The sequence below is a fragment of the Pogoniulus pusillus genome, chromosome 34 (genome assembly GCF_015220805.1).
Source record: "Pogoniulus pusillus isolate bPogPus1 chromosome 34, bPogPus1.pri, whole genome shotgun sequence".
Classification (NCBI taxonomy): domain Eukaryota; kingdom Metazoa; phylum Chordata; class Aves; order Piciformes; family Lybiidae; genus Pogoniulus; species Pogoniulus pusillus.
The window spans coordinates 14,676,805-14,703,660 of NC_087297.1; the positions used below are offsets into that span (position 1 = coordinate 14,676,805).

The following is a 26,856-nucleotide window of genomic DNA, read 5'->3' on the forward strand; positions in this document are numbered from 1 at the left end:
CCAGCACCTCCAGATAAGCCATGGTGACCACCTCACATGCCTCCAGCACCTCAGGTAAGCCATGGTGACCACATCACCAACACTTCGGTACCCACTAGCACCACAGTGTTGCTCAGCCACTTGTGCCAGGATCATCTTGCTGGCTCACCCTGGCTGAGGTGAGCAATGCTTTGGATGCTTTTTGTAGCCCTTCATGAATTCCACAGCTTCTCACAGGACAAGGTTGTGACAACTGAGGCAGACACACTAAGCACAGGAAACAGAAGGGACAACACATCAGCTGGAGAAGCAGAATGGGGCTGGGCTAAACAAGCACCTGTGTCATAGTACTTGGACCCAAGAGAGGTTTGGAGCCTCTGGGTTTGCAGAGCTGTGCCTGTGTCTAAGCAGAGCTGAAGGACTCGGGGTGGGGAGGGGGAGCTGCCAAAGCTGCAGCTCACTGTGGCTGTATGCCATGGATGCCAGTTGTTGTCTTGAGTTTCCATGGGCAGGACCTGGGAAATGCCATCCCTGCAGCTCAGGTGGCCTTCCAAACCTTCAGCCACATCACAGCACAGCTTAGTGATGCTCAGAGCAAAGACTGCCCTGTCCATGCCTAGTCCCCAGGTCTCCACTCTCCACCACCTTTACACAGAACCTCTGAACTGTTATTTGCAAAGCAAGAGGGCACAAGGAGAAAAGGAAACCCTAATGCTACACCCAGGAACAGACCTAGCACCACTGTGCAACTGCCCAGCTTCTAAGCACACTAAAGGATGAAAATGTCTCTAACCTCAGGTCCAAGACATGAAGAACATGAGCTGTGTGATACAGAGCTAACCTCCAACCACAGTCCAGGTACACCTCATGGTTTAAAGCACCTGGAGAGCAAACACATCTGGGTGGCTTCAGCTGGGGGCACCCAGCCCCTGCAGCACAGCACCTCCCCTGCTGTTAGAGAAGACACAGAAAGGGATAACCTTGGCTAGGAACAACCTTGTCTTTGAGAGCAGTGCTGGAGACCAGAGTACAAAAGGTCAACAAGTACCTGACAGCACCTGGTTCACACATCCCTGCTAAAGCAGTGCCCAACCCAGGTACTGGCCCAGTTCTTCAGCCCCATCAGTGGACTGGTGAAGCTGGGACTCTGGCTCCAGAAGAGCAGTAAGACACTTTGGACCTATTTATAATCAGCCTGATGTCAACAGAATGCTACAAAGAGCTGTGGTGTTACACAGAACACACAGTAAGGCAGCAGTGATCAAGGTGTTTGGGAAGAACCCACCAGGACAGCCCAGGAGTGGCAAGATCCTCTCCCAGCCATGCTGCAGGCCATGTGGGACCTGAGCCTCCAGGTCCAAGTTCTGTGGGAGGGCACAACCCAAGCAGTTTCCTGGCTCCAAGGTCAGGAAGATGTCCTCAAGATGCAGCTTTCCAGCCAGAAAAATCTCCCAACAATGAGTGCAGGAAGAGCCAGAACAGATCCTTGAGCCTACCCAAAAGGATTTGAGGGTGAATGGCAGGATTAACCTGCTCAGGCAGGATTAACCAAGAGCTGAACCAGGGCTAACTCTGCTCAGAACAACGTCCAACTAATGCTCTTTCCCATTTATTTTCTCAGAAGCTCTCCACGTGGCAAAACCCAAACCTGACCACCAGAGGCCTCTCAAATCAGTGCTTTTCATTTCCTAAACCTCTAAGACTTTCCCTGCAGGGTACAAGACAGCTTTCACTTCCCAGCGTCCACCTGAGGCCATGCCCTGCCCTTGGAGACATCACTAGCAGATCACAAGCATGGCACTATGAAACCTCCAAAGCCAGCAGCAAGATGCCAAGCACACTGGATGAGAAGATCTCAGCATCTCCTGGGGAGACAACACCGCACGAGTTTGAAGTAAGGGCAGGAACAAGAGGGACTGGGGCCCTGCACCAGCACCTCCTGCCAGCTGTCCTCAGTGGTGGGGAGCACAGCTGGTCACTCACTCTGAGGGACACAGCTCTGAGGATGCTGAGGGGCCTGGAGCAGCTCTGTGAGGAGCAAAGACTAAGAGCCTGCAGAAGAGCAGCCCCAGAGGGGACCTGATCAGTGCTCAGCAAGAGATAAAGGGGGACAGGAAGGTAGGGTCAGACTCTTGTCAGTGGTGCCCAGCAACAGGACAAGGGGTAACAGGCACAAACTGGAGCCCAGGAGGTTCCATATGAAGATGAGGAGAAACTTCTCTCCAGAGCCCTGGAGCAGGCTGCCCATAGAGGCTGTGGAGCCTCCTCATTGGAGAGCTTCCAAACCCCCTGGCCATTGTGATCCTGGGCAAGCTGCTGTGGGTGCCCTGCTGGAGCAGGAGGGTTGAACTGGATGACCTCCAGAGGTCCTTTCCAAACACCACTATGCTGGGATTCTGGGATCCTTCCAATAAAGCTCTAACTGGTTTGTCAGTCTTCAGGGAAGTGGGGGCTTGATGCTAGCAACACCCAAAGTGACACTGCAGAAGCAGGCCCCTGCCTGCCCTGGGGTAGGGGGGTGCTGCCTGGGCCAGCTCTGAAGTGCTTCACCCCAGGCATGGCAGCGCTCAGCCCCTGCAGCTGTGAAGCAGGAGCACATCCAGCCAGCACATGCCGACGGGACGAGGGCACCACGACTCAGCCTTGGTGACCTGATGCACAACTTCTGTATGGCTTTACAGGCCACTGGCAGCACCTTGCACCTGGTCTTCTCTGCCATGCTGTGGACAACCCCTTTCAGGCTGAGGAGCAGCAGCAACCCAAAGGCAAACCTTAGGCTGGCTTTGCTGCACAAACCATTCCCCACCAGTTGCATAGTTGAAACAGTTGTGCTTTGTAGCAGAATTCACAGTAACTCCCCAGCTCTGGAGAACAGGAGGTGCAGGGGTGAGGCTGAAGACACTGAAGCATTTCCATGACACCTGGACGCCAAGGACACGAGGTTCTGTCACCCCTCCAGCGGCTCCGCTCCCCCGGGTCAGTGCACAGACATTTAATGGACACATCTGCAACAATGACAAACAGGACTTCTCAAAATGCCATTGCTGGGAGGGGAGCAGGGAGGGGTTGGTTTGAGGTATCCAGCCCTCAGGAAGGCGCTGGGGTCGCTGCAGGAAGCTGTGCTGGTGTCACCACCCCACGTGAAGCATTGAAGGCACAGGTGTTTGACAGGCGCCGGTCCTGGGCAACCAGCAAAACCCAGGAGGCAGCACCCAGCCAGGCCTAGATCTCAGCGGTGACTTCTTCCAGGGCGTTCTCACGGGAGGAATTTATTGCTTCTGACAAGGGGCGGGGGTAGGTCTGTGCCACGCAGTTCAGCCCTGGTGCCACGTCAGGCTCTCCTCGGCAGCCGAAGGCAGGGCAGGATCTAGTCCGTGCATAGCTGTGCCGGGGTCTGGCCGGGCCAACCATCTCACTCACAGTGCTGACCGGCGACGCTCTCCACCTCCTCCTCTGCAGCTGCTCCTCCTTGCACTTAATGGAATACCAGGCCAGGAAAATGAAGAAGAACCCCACGAACTTGAGGGCAGCTGCCAGCCCGAAGTAGACGAAGCGGAAGGAGGTGACGTCGTACTCCCAGCAGGAGCCTTGGACGCCGCAGTCCTGCTGCCACAGCATGCAGGTGGTGTCAATGACAGCCCCGAAATAAATTGGCGTGGGAATGTAAGCTGCAATCAACACAGAGCAGAGATGACACCTGTCAGTGCGGGCTGGGGCGCCTGGAGGCCGCGGACAGACACTGCAAGCCGAGAATTCGGCAGGCTCTGCGCTGCTGCTTGCACGTGAAGTGGACAACAGGGGAAGGGTCAGGCAGCCCCCACACCACCACTGCTGACCCCAGGCATGGACTGCACCACAAGCCAGGCAAAAAGGACAACGCAGCAGCAGTGCTTCATGACAGGCACTGCTCCAAGTGGCTGCCCCAGGCAGTGCTTCCCAACCACCACATCCCCCAGAAGCAAACCCAGCACTGCTCTTGGGAGAGGAACAGGACACAACTTCCAGAGCACCATTCCATGGGCTGGGAAAGAGGGGATGCTGCTTTAGACTAAGGAGAAAAAGCCCCAGAGACCCCAAAGTATTTCTGTCCCTGAAAGCAGAGCAGTGAGAGCACTAAGACACTGCATTTCTTTTGAGCAGATCTTTCTCAGACACAGACTTGAACAGCTGTTGAGAACAGCCAGAGCCTGGCACCCTCCTGCCTTCCCCAGGAACGAGAGCCTTCAAGACAAGTCAGCAATGTCCTGTCTCAAAGACACCATCCAGGTGCAGCCACATGGGCTCCTCCTCGTGTTCTCTTAGAACAGTCTTTGCTGGCTCCTGCCATGTGTCCAGAGATGTGCTTGAGGCCCCATCCCTGGAGACATTCAAAGCTGAACTTGCTGTGGCCCTAGGCAGCCTGCTCTAGTTGGAGGTGTCCCTGCTGATTGCAGCAGGGCTGGACAAGATGAGCTCTGAAGGTCCCTTCCAACCCAATGCAATCTGTGACTCTGTCAGCAGCTCAGCACCTGGAAGGTCTTTATGGACAGGACTTCAGAAGCTCAGAGCTCTGTGGAACAAAGACTTCTGCAGGTAGCCTTTTTGCTCTGAAACACTCAAAATGAGACACTAAGTTACTTAGGAAATAATACGTAGTGAGCAGGTTGAAATATAGTCACAGTGTGAAATGTCTCTCTCCAGGATAAAAATGCTGCCCTACAAGGTCAGCAGCAACACAAAAGACAAACATGCTCCTAGCTGCACCACTGCCAGGCACTGCTGCTTTCTAGTTCCCACTGTGGCTGGCCGGGCAGTTAGCTACAGGGGTGCAGGGTGCTGGCACCCCTGGGGTACACCTATGCCACACACGGTGAGTGACAGAGACTTACCGAGAGTCCGCAGCAGAACAAACTGCATCCCGAGGGCAAAGGGTCGCTCCCCGTCCTCCACAGACCTGCTGGGGGAGAGAGACCTCCTCTGAAGGGTCACCAGAGCCACCAGGGCGCGTCCTGGCTCTGCCTCCTGCCTTCTGAATGAGCTGCAAAACGTGTCTGAATTCCTTCCATTGCGCTTCTGGTAGCTCCTACTGCCAGGGGAAGCCACAGCCAGACCTTCCTGCCCCTGTCTGACCAACAGCTCCAGCTCACCGCTTTGCCTGCAGCCTGAAGAATCTCATCCAAACCCAGAGGACGTCTAGAGAATTCGCCTGGACTGCTGACGGCTCCTCAAGGTAGTTTCCTGTTATTTCACACAACTTCTCACTTCGTTTGCTTAATTGTTCAGCTCAATGAACAGAGAACTCAGCTGCTCTGCTGCTCTCTGTCGCCACAAGACCACAGGGACACCACCACCCCTGCAGGAGCTGCTATGTTCTTGTGAAGAAAAGAAGGGGAGATGCAAACCCAGGCAGGAACGAACAATGAAGGAAAGGCAAAGGATCGTTTTGAGTGCCGAGTTCTGCTTTTGAAAACCCAAGGAGGCTGAAAACTCCTGCGGGAGTCCTCTCCTCAGAGGGCACTTCTCTTGTCTCTGCAGCGCCTGGGAAGCACTGGGCGCTCCGCAGCTCCCGGATCGACGTTCAGGGTGACCAGAATCAGAGGATCTGAGGGTCCCTTCCAACCCAAAACCCCTCTGATTCTATGCGACACAGTCCAGACATGAGCCACCTCCACCCACCCACGCCAGCGCTGCCACAGCAGCCTGAGGCAGCTCAGCCACATGCCCCCAGCACCTTCTGGTGCCCCCAGCCGCACCTCACCTGAGCGTGACGATGATGGCAGAGGGCTGTGCGCAGGCAGTGATGAGGGTGACGATGAAGAGGAAGATGAGGAAGGGGATGAGCGTGTTGCAGGTGCGGTCGCACTTGCCGGAGGTGGCGTAGCCGTTGTGGTTCAGGTAGGTCTTGAGGATGACGAGGCGCAGCTGGCTGCGCGGCCCCGCGCCCGGCCCGGTGATCACCTGCCGGCTCTGCACGCAGCCGCACTCGGTGTAGTTGCGCACCTGGGGGCACAGGCAGAGCCGTGGGCACGTGCCTGGCACCCTGGCCCACCCACGGGCAAACACGATGTGGCCCTGAGTGACCTGATCTAGTTGTAGCTGTCCCTGCTGGACAAGGTGACCTCCCCAGTGGGGACAGGCTGAGAGAGCTGGGGCAAAGGCTCCAAGGAGACCTCAGAGCACCCTTCCCGGACCTGAAGTGGCTTCAGGAGAGCTGGGGAGAGACTCTGGACAAGGGCTGGGAGTGCCAGGACATGGGACAAAGGCTTGGAGCTGGGAGAGCAGAGGTTGAGACTAGAGATGAGGAAGAAATTCTGTACAGTGAGAGTGGGCAGACACTAGCACAGGCTGCCCAGGGAGGCTGTGGCTGCCCTCTCCCTGGAGGTGCTCAAGGCCAAGCTGGATGAGGCACTCAGCAAACCGGGCTGGTGGGAGGTGACCCTGCCCATGGCAGAGGGCGGGAACTGGATGATCTTTAAGGTCCCTTCCAACCCAACCCATTCTGATATCTGTGAGCAGTGCTGTGGTCCTCCTCCTCAGCCAGGAAACTCCTGCCTGCAGTCTCACCACCCCCAGGAGCTGGGGGCTGCATGTGTGTGGGTGAGGAGCTTACCCCAGCACTGTGGTTGCCACCATTGATGCAGCCAGCCAAGCAGGGGTTGAAGTAGGTGATGCCATCTGAGCCACAGACGGGCTCGTACTCGTGAGTCCTGCAGCCACAGTTCACATTGCAGCTCCCAGTCAGGTTCCTGTGGGCCATGGCAAGAGTGGGGCTGGGGAAGGGAAAGAACAGGCTGGTAGAGCAAGCAGACGTCCTGATGCTCCATGCTACACATGGACCCTGGAGCTGGGAGGTGTCCCTCAGCACCACATCTACACAGTCCTGAAAGCCCTCCAGGAACAGGGACTCCACCACTGTCCTGTCCTTGCAGGCAGCCAGAAGGTCTCCCCCCTCAGCCTCCTTTTCTCCAGGCTGAACTCCAGGTTCCCCAGCTGCTCCTCACCAGGCCTGCTCTCCAGAGCTGTCACCAGCTTAGCTTCCCTCCTCTGGGCACACTTCAGACTTTCTGCATCCCAGACACCCCATGGACCACAGGGGATGTTCTGCTCCCACAATCTGCATCCAGCCAGATCAGAGACCCAGCTCAGGAGCTGCTCTGGACACAGTGACTGTCAGCCGTGTCCTCCCTCACCTCCTGGCCCCAGTGACACTCAGCAGCATGGCTGCTGCTCCCCTTGACTCACTTTCAAAGCATTTCCACACCTCTCTCATGTCTCCAAGCAGCTCTAAAATATGTCCTGACTGTCTGCTGAGCACAAATCAGCTCCACAAATTTAGCTCCTGGAGCTACTTTACACTTAGGCTTTGGTTGGGATCCAACCAGACCAGATTCTGAGAGGCTTCTCTGGTGCCACAACCAACCAGGGCAGTGTCAGCAACAAGCTGCAGCTCGAGCAAGAAATCAGATCTACAGGACTGACATTGCTTCTGTTGCCTCCCTGGCTGCCAGCTGACCCCTGCCCAGCTGCAGCAATCTGGGTTCAAGGGAGTAGAACACAGCAGCACAGCATGCAGCAGCAGGCAGAGCTCTCAGTCAGCACTCAGAGCCTCTTCTCCACTGGAGAGCACCAAACCATCCCCAGGCCCCTCGGGAACACTGACTCCAGCAGCACAGCCACAGGAGCTCTGCACACCAACAGCACAGGTGGCATTTTTGGAGCTCCACCAGCCCCTGTCCCAGCTGCCAGCCAGGCTTTGCAGAGCCCAGGGAAAGGCACAGTTCAGGTTCCCCTCCCCAGCTTCTCCCAGCACCTTCCCCTGAGCTCTGTCCCTCCAGCACCTTCCCAGCAGCAGATAGGGCACGATGTGGAACAGCCAGGAGAGCTGGCACCTGGCTCAGGCAGCCAACTCTGGCGCAATGTCACTGTGGCACCACTGAGGGCATCAGCTTCAAAACAGCACTGAGGGAAATCAGGCGTGCAAGGAGTGAGGAGCTGGGCACGGCTGAGACCACTGCACCCAGCTGATCCCAGGGTAGTCTGCTGCTTGCCCTGGAAGAAGCCTCAGCTGTGCCACCACAGAAGCCAACAGCTCCAGTCCACCAGCTGAGCTTTGCCAGCTCCTCTCACTGCTTGTGCCTCAGCAGATCCCTGAGGGGTCTGTCTGGGGGCAGGTCTCTTCCAGCCTCAGCAGCGCTGTGGTCCTGTGACTTCTGCAATGCTCGGCACACACAGAGGAGCTTGAGGCCTTTCCACCATTTCATTCATTAACCATTCCCAAAATGGCATTTACCAGACAGTTCTCTTCACCTTTGCAACCTCTGCTGTTCACTTCTCTTTCAATGATGGGAAGCCACTGAGGGATGAAGCATCTCAGCTGCTGGGGAGGTGCAGCCTTTGCTGACACACCTGTAACCCTGTTCTCATCGCACAGCTCCCAGCACGCTCCAGAGAAGATCTCAGAGACACACAACCTCCTGGATGAGAGCAAGGTGTCCCCTCAGCCTCCTTTTCTCCAGGCTAAACAACTCCAGAACTCACCCAGGAGAGGACCCCTTGTCCTTGCAGGCACACATTTTTCCAGCAGAAAGCAGAACCAAAGTCCTCTGCTGATGGTGCCTTCTGCCACCAGGCACCTGCCTGCTCTCCACGGTGAGCCTGGAATTACTGCCCAGCATGGTGCAGATGGACAGGAGCAGGAGGCTCCTATGGAGACTGCTGCTGCTGCTCTGAGCTGCCAAGGGCATCTAGCACACACAAGCACACCCACAAAGACCAGCCCAAACAGCAGCCTCTCTTGAGCTCTTCCAGCCAAAACCAGCAATGCTGCTCCTGCAGTCACTAAGATTCAGCTGCAAGGTTGTTAAGCACTCTCTGAGACAACACCCAGAACCCATCTAGCAATCTGCATCTGCTCCAGCACAGTGCTGGCAAGGCTGACCAAGAGAGGACCTCCTTCAGATGTGACTCAAAGAAAGAGACTCCAGGTCCTAACACCCCTTGTTCTAAATCCTGCTCTCCTCCCCAGCTATTACTGCGCAGCCTGGTGCACAGGAGGGAGGGGGAAAGGGAAGCTGTAGGGTGAGATTTATTGCCTGGAGCTTTTGGAGCTGTCACCTGTGACATCCGATACCCAGGGTCGGGGGACACCTCCCTGCTCTGCCAGGCAAGGCACACAGGATGGCAGGAAAAGGCAGTCCCTCTGCACATGAAGCCAGAGCCCAAGTGAAAAGCAGTTTTGAAGAGACAAAGCCAGTGCTTGGCTATATTTTGGCAGCAGCTAAACAAAGAACTGGTTTGCACTGGGTTCAGATCACTCCAGTAAGCTACAGGACCAAGGAAATGGAGAGGAAGGGAGAGAACTCTCAGCACACAGCTGCGACACGCTTTATGCTGGCCTGCACCACACACAGGATTCTCTTGAGACCAGTGGCTTGGGTGGCTGTTGAAGGACATTGGGTGGCAGAGATCTGCAGGCAGCTGGAGGCAGCAATGATGCAATTCCTGCGTGGCTGTCAAACAAGGAACCCTCTCACAGTCTGGGCTGGGGCCCTTCTGTGTTGTTATTGTTCTGATCCAGTTAGTCACTGCCTTCAAGCCGAGGGATCCCACTGGCTGCTTGGACTGGCAGAGACACAGGGACAGCAGGAACCCACACTGGTGGCACAGGAGGGCAAGCAGAGTGCTCTGTTTGCTGTGAGGTGCCCAAGCAAGTCAGCTGTGGGTGTTAACTAAACCTCAAGTGAACCAAACCAACAGAAAGCAACCCAGGGGGGCCTGTTTAACTGCTGTGTGCCAGAAACAGAGAGATGGAGCTGACCAATCCAGGATCTGCCACTGGGAGGAAGCTCCCCTGGAGCCTGGTTCAGTTGCCTTACACCACAAAACATGGCTAAAGGGATCCACCACCAACCACAGCAAACTCCACTATTTACTCAGCACCTGCAGTGCTGGGCCCAGTTCTGGACTCCCCAGTACAAGAGATATGGACACACTGCAGAGTGTCCTACAAGGGCTGATGAAGTGATGGACTGGAGCATCCTTCCCATGAGGAAAGGCTGAGGGAGCTGGGACTGTCCAGCCTGAAGAAGAGCAGCCTCAGGGGATCTCATCAATGCCCCACTCTCTTCCTTCCAATTATCCCTTATTTTTTAATGCCCCTTCATGCAGTTCTTCATGTCAGAGCCCAAAGGCCTCACTCCCCAGACCTCCCTACACCTCTGCCTTCTCTCACAACAGCCTTCTGCACTCCCAACAGAACTTTAAGGGCTGTGGCCCAGTCACTGTCTTGATGATGGCCCACAAGTGCTGGAGGGCACTGACACAACCAGGAGGGCTTCAGAAACAGCACACACCGCTGATGGCAGCCACGCGTGCCCGACTGTGTCCTCTCCAGTGGGGACCAGGGATCTAAGACACCCTTAAGGTGATGATGGATCCGTTCAGAAATCATCTTTACCACCTCTGCAGCATGTTCACAGCTTCTGTGGGCAGCAAAGAAACCACCAACCGAGCAACCTACAGAGGGCATGAGTCTTTCCCTGTACAAACCCCTGAAGTCCACCCTAGCAGACCTGCCCACCCCTCAGCAAGGTGAGCTGCTCAAAGCTTCATTATGGACCAGATGGAAGGCCACAGAGGGGCCCAGTGCCTTGCATCTGTGTCACAGCACTCACCACATTCCCACCTGGACCTGTGGCTGCTCCAAACCATCAGCCACCAGCATTCCACACATTTCTGCCTCAGGCTGCCTGCAAAAGGCTGGTTTTGCCCGAGCTGACCTTAAGGCACTTACCCAGTGGTGTAAGGGATGTTTATCCCCCCTAGATTAATGCTTTCACATCCAACAATGAAGAGGGTTGAGAAGCAGAGCAGAGACACCCCACTGCAGATCATGGCCAGCTTGGCAGATTCCCTTGCACCCAGTTTCAGCTTTTTGATGATGTAGCCACCCAGGACAATCCCAACTCCAGCACTGGGGACAATGATCACACCTGCCAGGGAGAGAATGGAACAAGGTCCACAGAGGAGCTGTAGAGGGGTACCAAGCACAGGTACAGGCTTCCTTCCCTCACTGGATGCAGCGAGGGCTGCACTAAGCTCTCCATTGTCCCCTCTCTGCGTCAGACTCTGCAGACCTCTGGAGTGCTGTCAAAGAACTCATGAAAGCCTCCTTATGATGTTACCAGCAGCCAGAGCACCATAAGAGAGCCGTTGTGCTTGCAAGCAGAACATGGCTTTGTGTTTGGTTTGGACTGGGGAGCAGGACCACAGATTGTTTAACCACTGAAAACTTGAAGCAGCCCAGCTCCGGGCACAAACCTTCCTCTCCCTGCTCTCAGGATTAATGCCAGTCAAGCACAAGCACTGCCCTCAGGCAGGAGGACCCTTGCAGCCTGCCCACCCAGGAGGCCACACGTGTCTGGGGCTCTGAGCACCCTGCTCTAGTTAGGGGTGAGGGGACTGGATGGCTTTTAAAGGTCCCTTCTGAACCCCTACATTCTATGATTCTGCACTTTAGGAGCATCCCTGACTACACCAGATCCTGGTGTGCTCAGTGTTAATACATGAGGAGAGAAGCAGCAGGATGGAGGGGAGGGATAACTGAAGGATGGGACAGACAAACTGAGGGAGAGCAAAGCTTGGGGTACTTTAGAGATCAGAGAGGGAACTCACAATAGATAAAAAGCTTTAGAACATCTTCTAAGGCACACAAATTGCAGCAAAGCCTATGGGGTTTCTAGCTTGGTTTTGTTGCTGTTTTCCCCCTGCAGGCCGTTAATATCTCATCGAGGTCCAGGCTGGTGCAAAGCACAAACCCTTCACAGCAGAGCTGGGCTCCCACTTCACTGAGCACACAGCAAACACCAACGAACAGCCTGAGGAGCAAACCAAATGCACAGAGATGGAGCCTATCATGTCCCAGCAAGCACATTTCTGGCTCATCCCTACACTGATTCCTCTCCCTGATCAGAGGACACCAAGCCCTGGGAGGTTCTGCTCTATGGCAGTGCCTTACCAGTGTAGATGCTGGCATTGGAAGCTGGGATGCCAAACTGGGACTCGATGAACTTGGGGATGAAGGTAATAAAAGCTGTGACAATGGCACTCTCGGCTGTGTATGACAAGCTGACAAAAAGGAATGTCATGTTGCTTAGGATCCTGACAGCTGCTCTTGGAAGCTCTACAAAATGACAGAAATGACAGACAAATGTTACAAAGAATGAGGCAGAAACAAAAGCAAACTGAGGCAAAGCAAAGCCCTTTGCGATGGGCTGGCAGCGAGGGCTTGCTGCCATCCAGCTGCACTTGCCCAGTGCAAGGGAGGGAGCATGTTGGGATCCCAGTCCTCCACACATGGGAAGCTGGGATAATGCTACAACAGAGGACCAAAGGGTTTAACTGAACACTTTTCTGCATGCCCGCAAAGCGTTCGCAGCAGATGCAGACAGAGCAGCCCGAGAACATGGCGGCAACACCAGTGGACCTCAGCACACCCCGCAGACAACCCACTCCACGTCCTCAGAAGGGACGAAGCCAGCAGTCAGAAGTGAGAGCACAGCCTCAACCTCAACGGAAAGAACACTCCTAGATGTTGGAATTGTCCTCAAACACCAGAACCCCACGAAGCTCAGCAGTGGAGTTAGCAATGCCTCTGTAGTGCGTGCTGGCTGCTCAGGCTGACAACTCATCCACTTGTATGGGGCTGAACTGGGGCTGCTTCCTCACAGAGCCCCTCAGATCTCACTGCCTCCACGCCCCACAACAAACTACATCCAGGTTGCTCCCTCCTGCAACCTACTGTGTTTAGCACCTGTGATAGCTGCTTCAGAAGCATTCTGCCTCCATGTTTTCCATTTGCAGTATAAATATGACTGGATTTTGAGGCCTTGCATCCCAACACCCAAGAAGCAGCCCAGGTGGAGCTGCATTTTTGACTGATCTCAGCTCAACCATGTGCCAAAGCTCAGGTCACTGAAGATGGAGGCTACTTGCAGGTGGAGCCAGCCTGGGCCTATTTTTTCAGCCCATGCTGGCAGCCACTCCAGGAAGAAGGATCTCATCCTTCTCCTGTCCTGCTTCTGACTCCTTTTCATTCATCTAGAAACTAACTTACATGAAATTAGGACAAGGAACAGAGCACAAACCAAATCATCTTCCTCAACTGCCTTACTCCACGGTGAGTACTCACGAAGTAGAATTCCTGTTACTCCTGCTGCTGGTGATTCAGAAGAGCACTTTAGCTGCTGAAGGGCAGCTTAGAGCCAGCATGACTGGCTGAGAGGCACAAATACGTCTGGTAGCAGAGGTCCTGTCACTGGAGGACGCAAGACCTGTTTGTCACACGCAGCCCAAACACTTCAGTAGTGCCTGTGCCTGGGTGCCCAGCACCCTCCTCTGCCTTCCGTCACAGCCACCTACTAAAACCCGGCAGCACAACACGGCATCGAACACAGGATGCCCAAACCCTGCCTTTAATTGCCTGCAGTCAATCCCAGACCACCAAGCACAGAAAGTCCTCAAGCCCTCCCAAGCCAAGCCCACCTTTAACGTTCTTCCCAAAGCCCATGGAGGCAGGCACTGCGCCGTCTGCCTGCACCTTGCTGCTGCTCTTCTCTTTCTTCACCTCATCGTCGCTCAAAGCATCATCAGAGCTCATCTTCTTCTTCTTCCTCTTCTGCCGAGGAGGGAGCTTTTTGGGGAAGGTGAACATGGGAAAGATGACGAGGAGCATGGCAATGGCACAGAGGAGAAAGCCACTCCACCTAGTACCAGAAAGAAAAAGCCAACGTCAGCACCTCACAAAAACCCAGGGGCAGCACTGCAGGCTGGGCTGGCTGCAAAGGTGCATCTGCAGGCACTCAGAGCAAAGGGCTGGAGTGGCACTAAAGGCCCTGGCTGTGAGATGCTTCTCTTGGTTTGTCTGTGGATAAAGGCCTGTATCCAAAACCCACCACACCTGGTGAAACAGTGCCAGCTTCGAGCCCTTCCGGTGACTCCTCAGCATCACCTTGGGCACCCCTTGAGCAGACAGGGGCATCTGCTCCAGAAACAAACCCATCTGCTCTCATCTTTGTAATGAGAAGATGCTGGGAGCTGCATTTTTTAAACGAAGACAAACTGACCTGCAGGTTGTGTGTGGTAAGTGGTGACAGACACCAACCAACAGCCACACCTAACAGCAGCTCTGTGAGACATGGGGGGAAGCTTTTGTGGGGCAAATCCGAGCAAGTGGAAGCTGTGCCTACTTCTGACATTACGTAAAGAGAAAATCCTCTCTCCGTTCATTTTAGCTGATAAGGTACAGGGATTAAAGCCAGACTTTGAGGAGGATTAGTCAGCACTCTCAGGCAGGGAACTCATCAGCAGGCTGTGTGGAGATGTAGAATATCCCTCTCAGATCTCAGAGGCAGAAGCCGAAGAGGCACTGATCAAAGAACCAATGCAGGGCAAGCAGCATGGCAGATGAGGCTGTGATGTAGCATGAGATGGAATCCAAACCCAAAGGGACCCTACAGCAGCACAGCCACTGCTGCAGATGTCACCAGTGCAGCACTGTCTACTCCTCACATCCTGCTGGAGACAAATCAAAGAACTGGAAAACAGACAAAAGATGATAGGAAAACTCCAAGGACATTACGATGGGAGGTGAGAGGTCAGCAGCTGTATTCATCAAAAGCCTTGGTTTTCTGCCTCCTAAAGTCGAAGACAACATGCAGGAGAACACCTCAAAGGCACCAGCCCTAGGACCTCAAATAAAAGCAATTAAAGGTAAGGAAGAGCAGACAGTGCTGGAGGCATTCCTGTTTGTGGAATGCTGATGAAGGACTCCACAGGAAGATTCAAGTATTGAACAGCTTCAGAACACTCAGAAAACGATCAGCAAAAGAAAATGGGATTCAGAGGAGCTGACAGAGCTCCAAGGGCCACTCCTCAATTAACGAGATCCCTGTACAGCACCTTAGCAGCCCTCAGACAGCAGCGTGATTGATGGCTTCTCACAGACACCCCTAGAGCAACCACATCTGAACACAGTCCCCTGCCTCTCACTCAGCCCCAGCACCTCCAAAAAGCCCCGGTGTGTAAGCCCAGCAGCACAAATCCCAGCTCCGTGGAAGTCAGGGAAGAGCCAGAGCAGAAAGAACCCTGAGCCACAGCCACTGCTCACCAGGCGCCACAAGCCAGGTCACCTGTCCTGCACACAAGCAGGTTTGCTTCCAGCTGTCCTGGCTGCTGCACTCTGTGTGCTCTGCCATCAGCACCCCCTTTAATAATGGCATTTTTCCACATCATCCCTTACAGCTACAGTAAGGGAAAGATGGGAATCAGAGACACTGGCTCAGTGCAGAGAAGACAAGGCTGAGAAATCTCCAGCACACCTGCCCAGCAACTGAAGTCTGCTGTGAAAAGCTTCTCAGCTGAACTCAGGGAGTGCTGGACTCTTTTTACATTTCAGACTGGGAGATTACAGAAATAAACTTGGCTACGTGGCACTGTCCTGCAAGGAGAAAATGTCACAGTCCCAGAGCAGAGATTGCAGGGCAAGGGAAGCCTGCACTTGCAACCCGTGCAGCAGTGATCTGCAGGGGACAAAGGAGCAGCCCTCAATCATCAGGGGCTTCATTTTAATGCTAAAGTGAAAGAGAATGAGGCATAGATGCTCTGAGCACCACCGACATCGATGAGAGGCCAGCAGGGCTTGTGAACCACATTTCCAGATCTCAGGTAGCAGGGTGGGCATCTCCTCAGAAGTGGGAGAGAGAAAAAGTGGAGACAAAAATGAAAGACAAGGACCTATAAACGCTTCAGGGAAAGCCAAACTCTGCAGATTTAACATGGTGGAGAAAGGAAACAAGACTGGAAAGGTCATGTTCTGACTCCATCCTATCTCCCTCTCCTAGACCAGGCTAAATGAAGTCTATCGTTTCTCATCAGGGCAGTGGAGCTGTTTCATGCTGCCTGCTCTGGAATAAATCCAGAAGGGACTAACCTCAAAGCCCCCGGTCCTTAGCAGTGGCCCAGGGCTCCCTCCCAGCCCCTGGCCCTCAGCAGTGACCCAGGGCTCCCCCTCAGCCCCTGGTCCTTACCAGTTGCCAATGAAGCGGGGGTCGCTCTGGTCAATATAAACAGTTGTCCTGGGATCCACGTAGAAGCCAATGAGAAGTCCTCCCAGCAGGTACCCAGCAGCAGGGCCCAGGGCTCCCATCACATACATGATGGCTGAGGGAACAGAAGGGCAGCTGCACATCAGTAAAATGAAAGGTTCACTACTTACCTGAAAACCCAAAAAGTGAAAGCTAAAAGCTGTTTCTTGAACCCTGAAACCTTCAGAGGCCTTTTTGTGCAACCTTCAAGCACAGCATCTTCTGCACAGGTAAGGAACTGATCAGCAAATGTCTGATCAATATTGCCTGGCGCCTGTGGTCTGCCCTGTGTGCACACACATGCCCCACACAGCAGAGCAATGGAAGAGGAGGGCTGCTTCTCAAAGCCCCCATTGCTCCCATCCTGGCACTGCAAGACAACTGGTCAGCTCTTGCACGTGCCAGGCAAGCAGGATTTGACCTATGCTATCCGCAGGGGAAGCTGAGAATTTGTCAAGTCCTGCAAAAGCTACAGTCAAGCTCATACACACAGAATCCCAGAGGCACAGAACTGCAGGGGCTGGAAAGGACCTCGAAAGCTCATCCAGTCCAACCCCCCCTGCCAGAGGATTACCTAGACCAGATCACACAGCAACACATCCAGGCTGGTCTTCAGTATCTCCAGAGAGGGAGATTCCACACCCCCCCAGGCAGCCTGTTTCAGGGCTCTGGCACCCTCACAGGGTAAAAATTCCTCCTCATGTTTCCATGGAACCTCCTATGCCTCAGCTTCCACCCAGTGCCCCTTGTCCTGTCCCTGGGCATCACCCAGCAGAGCCTGGCTCCAGCCTCCTGGCACTCACCTTTACATATTTATAAGCATTCATGAGGTCACCCCTCAGGCTCCTCCTCTCCAAGGTGAAGAGCCTCAGCTCCCTTAGGCTCTCCTCACAAGAAAGAAGCTGTACAGACATCTACACACACACCTGTACATGCACAGAGGGCTGCCCTTTCCTGCCAGGTATGGCTGACCCTGGGGAGCCAGCACCTGGATGCTTCCTGCAGGGCACAGAGCAGGCAACGGAGAACACATCTGGGCTCTCGCCCACTCCCCTCACGGCCCAGTACTGTGATGGGGTAGCATGGCACAAGCAGGCACAGAACAGTTTCCAGAGCAACACTGCTCCCCTTCAGAGATGTTTAACTCACCCTGGTCGAAATCGCACACACAGAAGGCACCCCAAAACCCTTCAGTTTTAACCAGGCTTTTGAGCCAGAGGACACAAAGCTGAGTGGAGCTGGGAGCAGAAGCCAGGCAGATTCCTCCAAGGCTTTTCAGTTAGGAAATCAATTCACTTCCTTCTCCTCCTCCTGAGCACACAAGCAGTCTATCCATAGGGGCTTTAGTTGTTCCTTTAATGTGCTTTATTTGCTCAGAAAAAAACAATGCCCTGAGCATTACTGCAGCTCAGATAACAACCTACAGAGCAAATCTTCAGATCATTTCCGCTCTTTATCTCTCAGTAGTACCCTGGCTGCACCAGGCCCTCAGATCCAGTGCTCCACTCCAAAAAGTAAACAGAGCAGCACCACCACTGCAGTGGCCTCCCTTGATCCTCGGATGGAGTAAATTTATCACTGTTTTCACAGGCAGACTCGAGGAGACAAGCGGAGAGAGAAGCTGAACCCAAGCACCATTCCAGCTGCCTGCCATGCAAACCAAACCCAACGCTCCAGCTTCCTGCTGGCAGCCAAAGGACTCTTTGCAGCTTCACTCTTCCTTTGGTCCACCAGCAAGACAAGAGAACAAAGAAGCAAAGAGGGAAATCACTTCAATCGTGTTCTCTCAGAACTAATTTCCTTTCAAAGATTGGTTTCTGCCTAGGAGGCAGAGGTTAATTATTGCAAATGATGGCGATGGCTGTCGCTAAGAGCTCCTGAAGAAGGACAAGCACAGAGCATTTCCTCCTGTTTGCTTGGGAAACTGCACTCCCATTGCCATCTTTCAGCTGAAATCATGGGAATCACAGCTCATTACTCAACCCTGGCTGCAAATCTGCCTGTAAGCAAGAGCACATCATTGCAGTGATTTGCAGCTGACCCCGGCAGCCCTGTGAGTAGCTACTGCGCTGCTGAAGCGTCTCTGGTCCTGCATCCCAGGAGGCTGCAGCAGCCTCGAAAAACAACAGAAATATTAAATCCCAACTGAAGTGAAACGCAGAGCTCTGGAGACACACTGAAACCACACTGGAAACATTATTACAGGTCAGAGGCTCTGCAGAACATTTCCAGCCATGTGTGACAGTTACAAATAGCAGAGGCTACTTGGTCTGGCCAGAGCACAGCGCCCTCTGAAGGCTCCAGATCTGCTCTCTCTTGTCTTAGGAACATTTTCACAGAGCTGGAATTGTGCTGAACTGTTTCTGGAAAACCTCTTGAGCTTTGGGTTCTGGGGAGAGGTCTCTCCTCTGTACCTCGATGAAGGGCTCATAAGGCAGACAGGAGAGGCCAGGGACACCCCCCACACTTTCTGCCTGGACACAGCAGCTCTCTGCTGCAGCACCAGAATGGATCTGTTTACCACTCAGGCCCAGTCTCCTTATCAACACACAGATGGGCACAAGGCTTCTCCTGGCTTCTCCACCACTGCCCACCACAAAAAAGCCTTTGGTTCTGAGACAGCCACAAAATGTTCTTAATGGCTCTAATCACAGCTTCTAACAGAATTAGAATGAGGGCAGGAGAGGGAGAAGTGCTCAGCCAGACCTTCCATTGCCAGGTCCTAGATCCCAGGTCAACACAACCCAAGGGGCGTTGCAGGGAGCCCAGGGCCCAGGCCATGCCAAGCCTGCCCATGGACCTCACGGCTGCAGCATCAGCAAAGCAGGAGAAGCTTCTCTATATTCCTGTGGCAAGACCCAATGCCAGCAGCATCATGAGCCCTGAGCCTGACTTGGATTCACTGAACTGGGGTTCAATGTTTTAATTAAGGAACAGCTGTGAGTTAGGACAAGGAAGATCTTCTCCTGTGGACCCAGTCAGCAAGGAGTGCCCCAGCACCTCCTTCCCTCCCCATAGTGAAGGAGCTAATGGGTGCTCCGTGGAGACATAGATTGTACCCAGAGGACTCTGGCACTCAAAGGAGTCCTGTGAAATAGGCAGACACAGATGTTGGTCCCTGAAGAGACCCTGCTCAACCAGCCAGACCAAGGGATGTGAACAGCCAGAGCTGTACAAGACACCAAGAGAGCAGCAGATGGAGAATCCCAGAAAGGAGGAATTCAGCTCTGGGAGAAACCAGAAGGAAGGAAATTCACTCACGCTTTGGTTTGGACAGAAAGCCTCCACAAAGCCCACTCGTTAGTGCCAACTGATGCTATAAACACAAGGGATGGCTCAGACAGGTCCAGGCAGGGTCCTGAAGGCAACCAATGTTTGTGTCACCAGGAAAAGCAAACATTGCCACGGAACATGGGAACCTATGCAAATATTTGGCTCTGGCATTAAGTGCTGTGGTTTGGGTTGGGTCAAGTGAAAACAGCTGCTTCTCACCGCTGACCTGCGCTCCTACACGGAGGTCACAACAGTGCAAGGCCAGGGAAATAGTCCAACCTTCTCCAAAAGAAATCATCTCCTCTACAGGGAAAAAATGGATCAATCTATCCTAAAATGAAGACTTAATTGAATCACAATTTGCCAGAGCAAAACCACCGGAACATCTTTGTCAGTGCTGCTAAATGTCTGGGCTTAACCACCAAGTGCGGCACAGAAGCAGTAATCCCTCACTGCCCCTCCAAAGGGTCTCCTGAACAGTGAGGGTTTAATGACATCTGAGGCAGGGCTTGTCCCCGTGAGCCCATGCTGCACTGCAGCTCCTGCCTGCGAGGTATGGGGACATGCCAACAGGCTGCCGAGTGCTGCCACCTCCACCAAGGCCACTCCTGCGGTAGGATACCTCCAAGACCCCCCCCCCAACACCAGACACAAAATTCAGGCTCAGCTCTCACTAATGAGGTGATTTAATTACCCAGCTGAGAGGGAGGGGGGGAATTGGCCAATATCTGTTTATTTAGTCTGCACTTTTGCTAAATAAAGCCTGCTCCTTCTGTTCCTCTCCCGTGTGAGCAGAATTGGCCGTGACAGCTCTGCTCCTCAGCTGAGCACATTATTAAGCATATTGTAGTTCCCTAGCACTAAAGATGCAGATGCCCTCACGTTTAGCAGGCAGGCAGGCAGGAGAAACGTGGTGGCTTGAGGCTAGGTACAAATGACTGCCAGCCAACTCCATGCATACTTCGGGAGCAGGAACCTTCCCAACAGGATCATTAACTGCTCTGCTCCGGGGGCTGGGGCAGACTCCCTGTGCCCAGGTGGTACATTTGAAGCTGCCTATTTCTGTGTGGCTGGAGCTCTGCAGAGGAGTAACACTGCAGTGGACTCTGATTCAACACAGATGTCAGAGCAGATGAACAGAGCAGCCCTTTCTGCCCCAACAAAGCATGAAATTATCCCACGAGTTCTCTTTTCATCTCTAACACAGCAGATCCTGCAGGAGCAGTTGTCCTCCTTCACAGGGGAGGATGCCAAGAGAAAAGCAACCTCTTCACCTTCCCTCCTTGGCCATGCTGCCTCCAGACACCCTCTGGAGTCCCTACCCTCTGTGCCCTCTACACTGGTGTCAGCTGAGGGTTTGGCAGAGGTAGCCCCAGAACAGGCTGGGGAACCTCCTGTGTCCAACCAGGGGCATCCCTCTCTGCCAGGCTGACTCTCAGAGAACCAAGAAGACAATCTTTAAGGTCCCTTCCAACCCAAACCCTTCCATGACTCTACAAAAACCCAGGAGCTGGTACTGATGCCTAAACACACAAACTGCTCAGCCAGGCTTGGCTGTTAAACTGTCAAGCACCAGAGAGAATAAAATCCCTTTCACAGGGGACTTTGCTGGCTCCAGCAATCCAGTGCCTTGTTTAATGGTCTCTGCCCATTTGCATCCCTTCCCACAGGGAACATGGGTTTGGTTGCAGGCATCAGGAAGATTCAGCTCTTGTACACCATCTGCAAACTATCACAGCTTTCCACCAGTGTACCACAAATCAATTGTGAGTTGAAACTTGAGCCCTTCTGTTCACAGAAAAAACTAAATCTGAGCCCCAAAGCCCAGAAAAGCTCTGCCAGGCAGCCCCCTTGGCTCAGGCTCCCTGGGAAATCCTCCTCTCAGCTCCTAAACAGCTCTGACAGATCGACAGGGAGGTCCTCACAGAATGATGCTGGAGCAGTTTGGAGGATGCAGGACTGCCAGTGTCACCAGTGGTCTGCAGTATCTTTCCACATGACAGAAATGCCATGGATGACCCTTAATTACCAACCCTAATCCAGCACCTTGGATGGACTTGTTGGAGACAGTAGAGGCTAACTGCCTCAGACCACACTGCAATGAGCAACAAGAACACTCTGATACACAAGACCTGCCAAATCTGCATGTCTGCAGTAACAGCAATCACTGCAATGCAGCAATGCCTTAGCTGCAACAAGATATGGAAGCTTGCTCCAAAATGAGGCAATAAAGCTGTCTGTCCACATACCCATCAGCAGAGGAGGTGACGTGGGGCAATCTCTAAACGGTCTGAAGTGGCCTCTTGTGGTTACCCAAGCTGTCTGTGCTTACATCTCAAACTGGATTGCACTGGTGCTGCTGCAGAGGGAATCGCTGCAGAGCATCCCTCCACTGCTGATACCCACCAGGGACATGCTCACAAAACATCCAAACAGGAAAGGCCACAGAGCTGGAATTCCAGGGGCAGCAAATGACACAATCTGTCCTCCACTGGAGTTTGAAAATGCCCTGGGCAGTGTACGGGATGAAAGCAAGAGTGAGAGGAGCCACAGAGTGGTCTTCAAAGCAAACAGGATACCCAAGAAGGTGAAACGAACAGTACAAGGAGTGGGAATGCACCTCCCAGCATCAGCTGTGCCAACAGTCACAGACTCAAAGGACTGCTGCAGTTGCAAAGGACTTCTAAGAGTCCCACCAGTGTCTAACACTACCACAGCCACTAAACCGTGGTCCCAGGTGCCATGGACACATGTTTGTTGAACACCTCCAGGGATGGGGACTCCACCACCTCCCTGGGCAGCCTGCTGCAGTGCCTGGCCAAGTAAGCACACCCTGACGGCTGCACATCTTTCCATCACAAGCAATCCTGCCACCCTGCTCAGCTTAATCAACACCTGCTCCCAAACCGGTTTCACAATGGAAAGGAAATCCTGGTTTATCCTTCCCTAATTGGTGTGGGGACGTGACAAGTGCTTACTAAAAGACAGGAGCTGTCATTGTTTCAGATGCCTTGAGTAAGTTTGGTACCAAACTATCTGTTTGGAGGTGACCAAGCTCTGCAGCTCTCCCCTGCTCCTGTTCCACGCACCTCTACCTGCAGGGGGGCAGAAGGTGCCACATTTAGCTGTGCTTCAGTAACTTCTTGGGAAAGCTCTTCTGAGCCCAGCGTTCATTTGACACCAGACTGGAGAATCGCAAGAGCCAGGGACAGCAACTGCCCTGGCTCTGCCCCGACAGCTCCAGTATTAATTAAAGCCTCCAGCCCTTCCCTCCACTCTGGCCCTGCTGGTGCAGATCTGATTGCCCTCTCTTCCACACGTGCTCCTGCCTGCACAGCTGCCGCCTCCACGTGCTCCAACGGGCATGAGCAGCCTGCACACAGCAGCTCTCACTGCTGCAGCTCTTCTCAGGGTGCCCCATTCCACAGCTGACACGTCTGATGCAGACTGACTGATCTTGCAGTTTGTCTTCCTCTGAATTTTTCCCATCAGGAAAACGAGCTGCATTATGAAACTGCAAATCTCTGTGACCCTTCTAAAGCAAGGGCATCAATTAGAAAGATGAGCAGGAAGGTTCTGATTGCAGCTGTCACTGCAGTGTGAGACATGAACATTTGGAGCTGGAGAGGAGGGGTTGGTTAATGTAAAGCTTAAGCAGCACTGAAGGAGCTCCACATGACAAGGATGTTTATCAAAGCCCCAGCTCTGAACTGCTGACACTGACTTGTGCCCTATTACTGCTGGCTTCACAATCCCACCTAAGAGGATTACTGTCTGCTTTGGCAGTGTGTGATAGCAGCCTCCGGCACAGAGCCTGCCTCCCACCATCACACCCACATCTATCTTCTCCAGATCTCCCACACCAGACAACCATCAGATGGCAGCTCCCCGAGCTCCACACCACTTGGGACTCAAGAGAACAAGGGTGGGAAGCAAATAAGCCAAGAAGCGCTCTGCAATTCGGGGCTGATGAACTCTTCTTGTGGAGTTTTTGCTGTACTCTTTTCCAGCCCTCTGCAGGCAGAAAGAGGCAGGCTGCTCCTCAAGCCCTATGTCCCGATGGCACGGAAAGGCAGCAGACAGCAGCAGCCCCGGGAGCAGCCAGGGACTCTGACAGTCTCAGGGGTTATGCTGCCGCCTGCTCTAAAGCTGGGCCACTAATTCTAATGCCTCCGGACAGGCCACGCAAGCTGGGATTAATGCAGCACTGGAGGAGGTGCTTAGCCCAGCAGTTGTCTCTCGGAGGACCCCAATGCTCAGACCGCAGAACAACTGACCCCAGCACCTTACTCAAGCAGGCGAGGGAAGCTCACCACCTGCCATTCGTCCTGCCAGGCACAGTCCAGCCCGGAGCAGCTGGCTCACAGTGCGGAGCCCATCTGCCAGTGCAAACCTCGCGGCTGTCCAACTCTTCCACCACCCCTCAGCAGCCCTCTCACTGTCTGGACAGCTACATCTTCTCATCCTACAAGAAAGTGGCCAACCTGGACTCACCCATAAGCAGCAGATAAAAGGCAGTTAGTGCCAGGTCCCTCTGGTCCCAAGCAGCTCGCCTTTACCTTAGCCAAAAACCCGAGGGGGGAAGAGCTGCTCTGACACCACCAGTGCAGGACCTCTCCAGGCTGTATCAGCTCACACATCCCTCACATCCCAGGGGTGCAGTGCTGAGCTCAGAGACTCCTTATTTCCCTTGGCTAATAGGACTGTGCATTAGGCACACAGAACTCAGACACTCCTGTAGCCTGGTTTGAAGCTCTCTGCACCCCAGAAGGTCACTCTCCATTAAACCTTTTTCTCACTCACTGAGACAAAGTAACAAATGGAAAGGCAAATTCCAAACACAAATCCAAAGTGCCAAATTGCTTTCTTAGTTTTCCAACTGCAGGGATCCATGAACAGCCTAGGGGAACATCATGAGCAAAAGCAGCCCTGGGCTGCTGTCCTCTCCATCTCCAAAACTCCCCACCCTTGTCAGGGGCTTTCCTGGGCTCCACAGGCACTTACTGCAGCATCTTCAGCCCTTCACATGGACCCACTTGGAAATGGCCCCAGCAGGTGCCTCTTGGCTCAAATGCCCCCATCACCTTGGCAACACTGAGGAGACACTGCCAATCCCACACTGAACCTTTCCTTCCCCTCTCCTGGCTTTTCCTCAGCTAATAATTCCACCTGAGCAGCATCCTCAGGGTATCCTGCTCCTGAGCTTCACGTGGCTTTGAGCTCTGCGCCCACGAGCTGGCTCCCCTGGGACCTCTGATGGAAAAGGTGCTGCTGGCAGCTGTCTTTCAGCAAAATCCACCTGGTCAGCAGCTCAGCTGAACACAGCAACTGCTCTGAGCTCAGGGACAGCCTAACACACACACCACATACCACCTCACACACCACTTCCTTCAGGGATTTCAGAGGGAAAATGAGGCTTGCTTGATACACTCTGAGTAATTATGGGCTGGCAGCACCCACAGCATGCTCCCAGCTATTTCCCTGCCTACTCTGCTTTATCTACATAAACACATTGCTCAGAATTACTCTGGGGAAGGTCGAGTATGCAGGTACTAATCTAACCAGGGACTGAGGAAAAGGACAAGTGGGGACAAAGATGTAATTGAGAGCACTTGACTTCAGAGCCCCTGAAGTGCCTACAAGACACCTGAAGTCAACCACTGTGAATCAAGCTGTGCCAAGCACTGGGCTAAGCTACAACTGGAGTATGAAAGAGCAGCTCAGAAGGTAGAAGAAGATACACTCAGCTAATCCATGAATTATCTGAAATACTCTGGCTCTAGAGGATAGCTTAATTAATCCAGAAAGGAAAGGACACAAGCACAGGACAATCCACCTAGGATCTGTTTTTGACCACTTAGTAGCAGCTGATTGAAAATAGGCAGATGAATATAGAAAACAGCTGCTAATTTACAAAAGCTTATCAAGTTCAAACAGCTGAATGCTGGTCTCAGAGCAGCACTGAGACACTCCTCAGGCTTTCAGTCTAATCCTGTAAGCATCAAAGACAAAAGGCACAGTTGGTGATGGTCAGACTGAGGTCTTGATGCACACGGTGCCACACAAGGAAAGAGTTTACATCCAGATATGCAGGGGGGAAATGGAAGTACCCAAAAACCCACCCCAGCAAGCTAGGAAAAGGAGAGCAAGCTGCTGGAAAGAAATAAGCACGAAAACAGGGAGGAGAATCCAAAGGGACAGCACAGGAGTGCGCTGGGAGCAGACACCCAGCAATGCTCTGGTACTTCCCCTGCCACAGCTCGTGTTTATTGCCTTGGAACAACTTTCACACACGCTGTTCAGAATGCAAGCCATACCAGAGCACCACGTTTGCCACCACTGCACTCTGTCCCTGCTGCCAGGAGAGTTGCCCAGCTCCAGGACAGCTGGAGCCTCCAGGCTGGAGTGCAGGGGCTGTAGCACTCAAGTGGCCGTGCCCTACTCCACGCAGGCCATCCAAGAGCAAACTCCCAGAGGCAGAGAGAAGGGCAGAGCTAAGAGCTGCCTTTGCCAGCCCTCCCGCGAGCGCCGTGCTGCATGGGTGCACCTCTGGCTTCATGGCGGCACAGCAGATGCCCGAACTGCAGCTGCTCAGCAGGACACATCCCACACTCCTCCATGTCCTTTCCCACCACGGGAAATGTCCTGTTGTCTCCTGAGCACCTGGAAGGAGCTGGGGTATGGGTCTAGTTAAGTCAGGAGAAATTGGCTTCTGTGCACCCCACAAAGCTGTCTGCTGTAGGAGCTTTGCCAGCCCCAGCCCATGTGCCCAGATAGCCCAACTGAGCCACGGCAGAAGCACCATGGAGGCATGGACAGCAGCACTCTGGAGACCAACAGAGCTGTTTGCTCCTGAGCACAGCCTTCACTGCAAGAGGGCTCAAAGTCCATGTGGCACGATCCATGTCTAACCCATAACTGGAGCAAACCTACAGCAGCTGCTCCAGCACTCAGCAGAGAAGGGGAGCAGGAAAAGAAGAGGAGACCCCAAGCTGGACTAAAGAGAAAGTGTAAGGCTGAAGAGGCTAACATGCTGGAGTTGTCTGCTCTTCTACAATCCATCCATGAAAGTCCTTCACCTGCTCTAAAGTTCCACATTTCCAGGTGCTGACCTTCGGGACAGAAGAGCAGCCCGAGCCCACTTCCAGAACTGCCTGTGTGCCCTGCACAGCCGAGACAGGAATTTGCCCCTGAACGACAGCGAGAGGAACTGCCACAGCCACCCGGTGCTGCCAGAAGGGACAGCCGAGCGCCGGCAAAGCGCAGGGAGCACAAAGCATCTCTGCTGCAGCTGCAACAGGAGCCGCTAGCGACCACTCGCAGGCAGCCAGGGTCCCCAGCAGCCAGCTGGAGCTTCCAGCCCTGGGGTAACCAGACTCGGCATCCCAAGCCCTGGGCTCCTGGCAGCAGGCAGGAACAAGCTGTTACTTAAAAGCCACTTTCAGGTCTAAGTTTCCAAGCTTCTCTGGGGACCGTGGCAGGT

The 26,856-nt window shown here is 53.7% G+C and overlaps 1 protein-coding gene across 8 annotated transcripts in view; it reads right to left on the reverse strand.

Moving 5' to 3' along the window:
* SLCO5A1 (solute carrier organic anion transporter family member 5A1) overlaps positions 1–26,856 on the reverse strand; it is a 34,898-nt gene that overhangs the window by 1,128 nt on the left and 6,914 nt on the right. For 3 of the 8 annotated variants that reach the window (XM_064170748.1, XM_064170750.1, XM_064170749.1), the window contains exons 3-10: positions 16,044–16,176; positions 13,501–13,721; positions 11,975–12,139; positions 10,751–10,949; positions 6,569–6,728; positions 5,717–5,958; positions 4,848–4,915; positions 2–3,647 (exon numbers count right to left, since the gene is read on the reverse strand). In XM_064170748.1, coding sequence (XP_064026818.1) covers positions 3,202–3,647; positions 4,848–4,915; positions 5,717–5,958; positions 6,569–6,728; positions 10,751–10,949; positions 11,975–12,139; positions 13,501–13,721; positions 16,044–16,176 — 1,634 coding nt within the window. In that variant the 3' untranslated portion in view covers positions 2–3,201. Of the gene's footprint in view, position 1; positions 3,648–4,262; positions 4,566–4,847; positions 4,916–5,716; positions 5,959–6,568; positions 6,729–10,750; positions 10,950–11,974; positions 12,140–13,500; positions 13,722–16,043; positions 16,177–26,856 lie in introns of those variants that run through there. The other 5 variants (XR_010308383.1, XM_064170751.1, XM_064170754.1 and 2 more) reach the window with 5 other exon arrangements.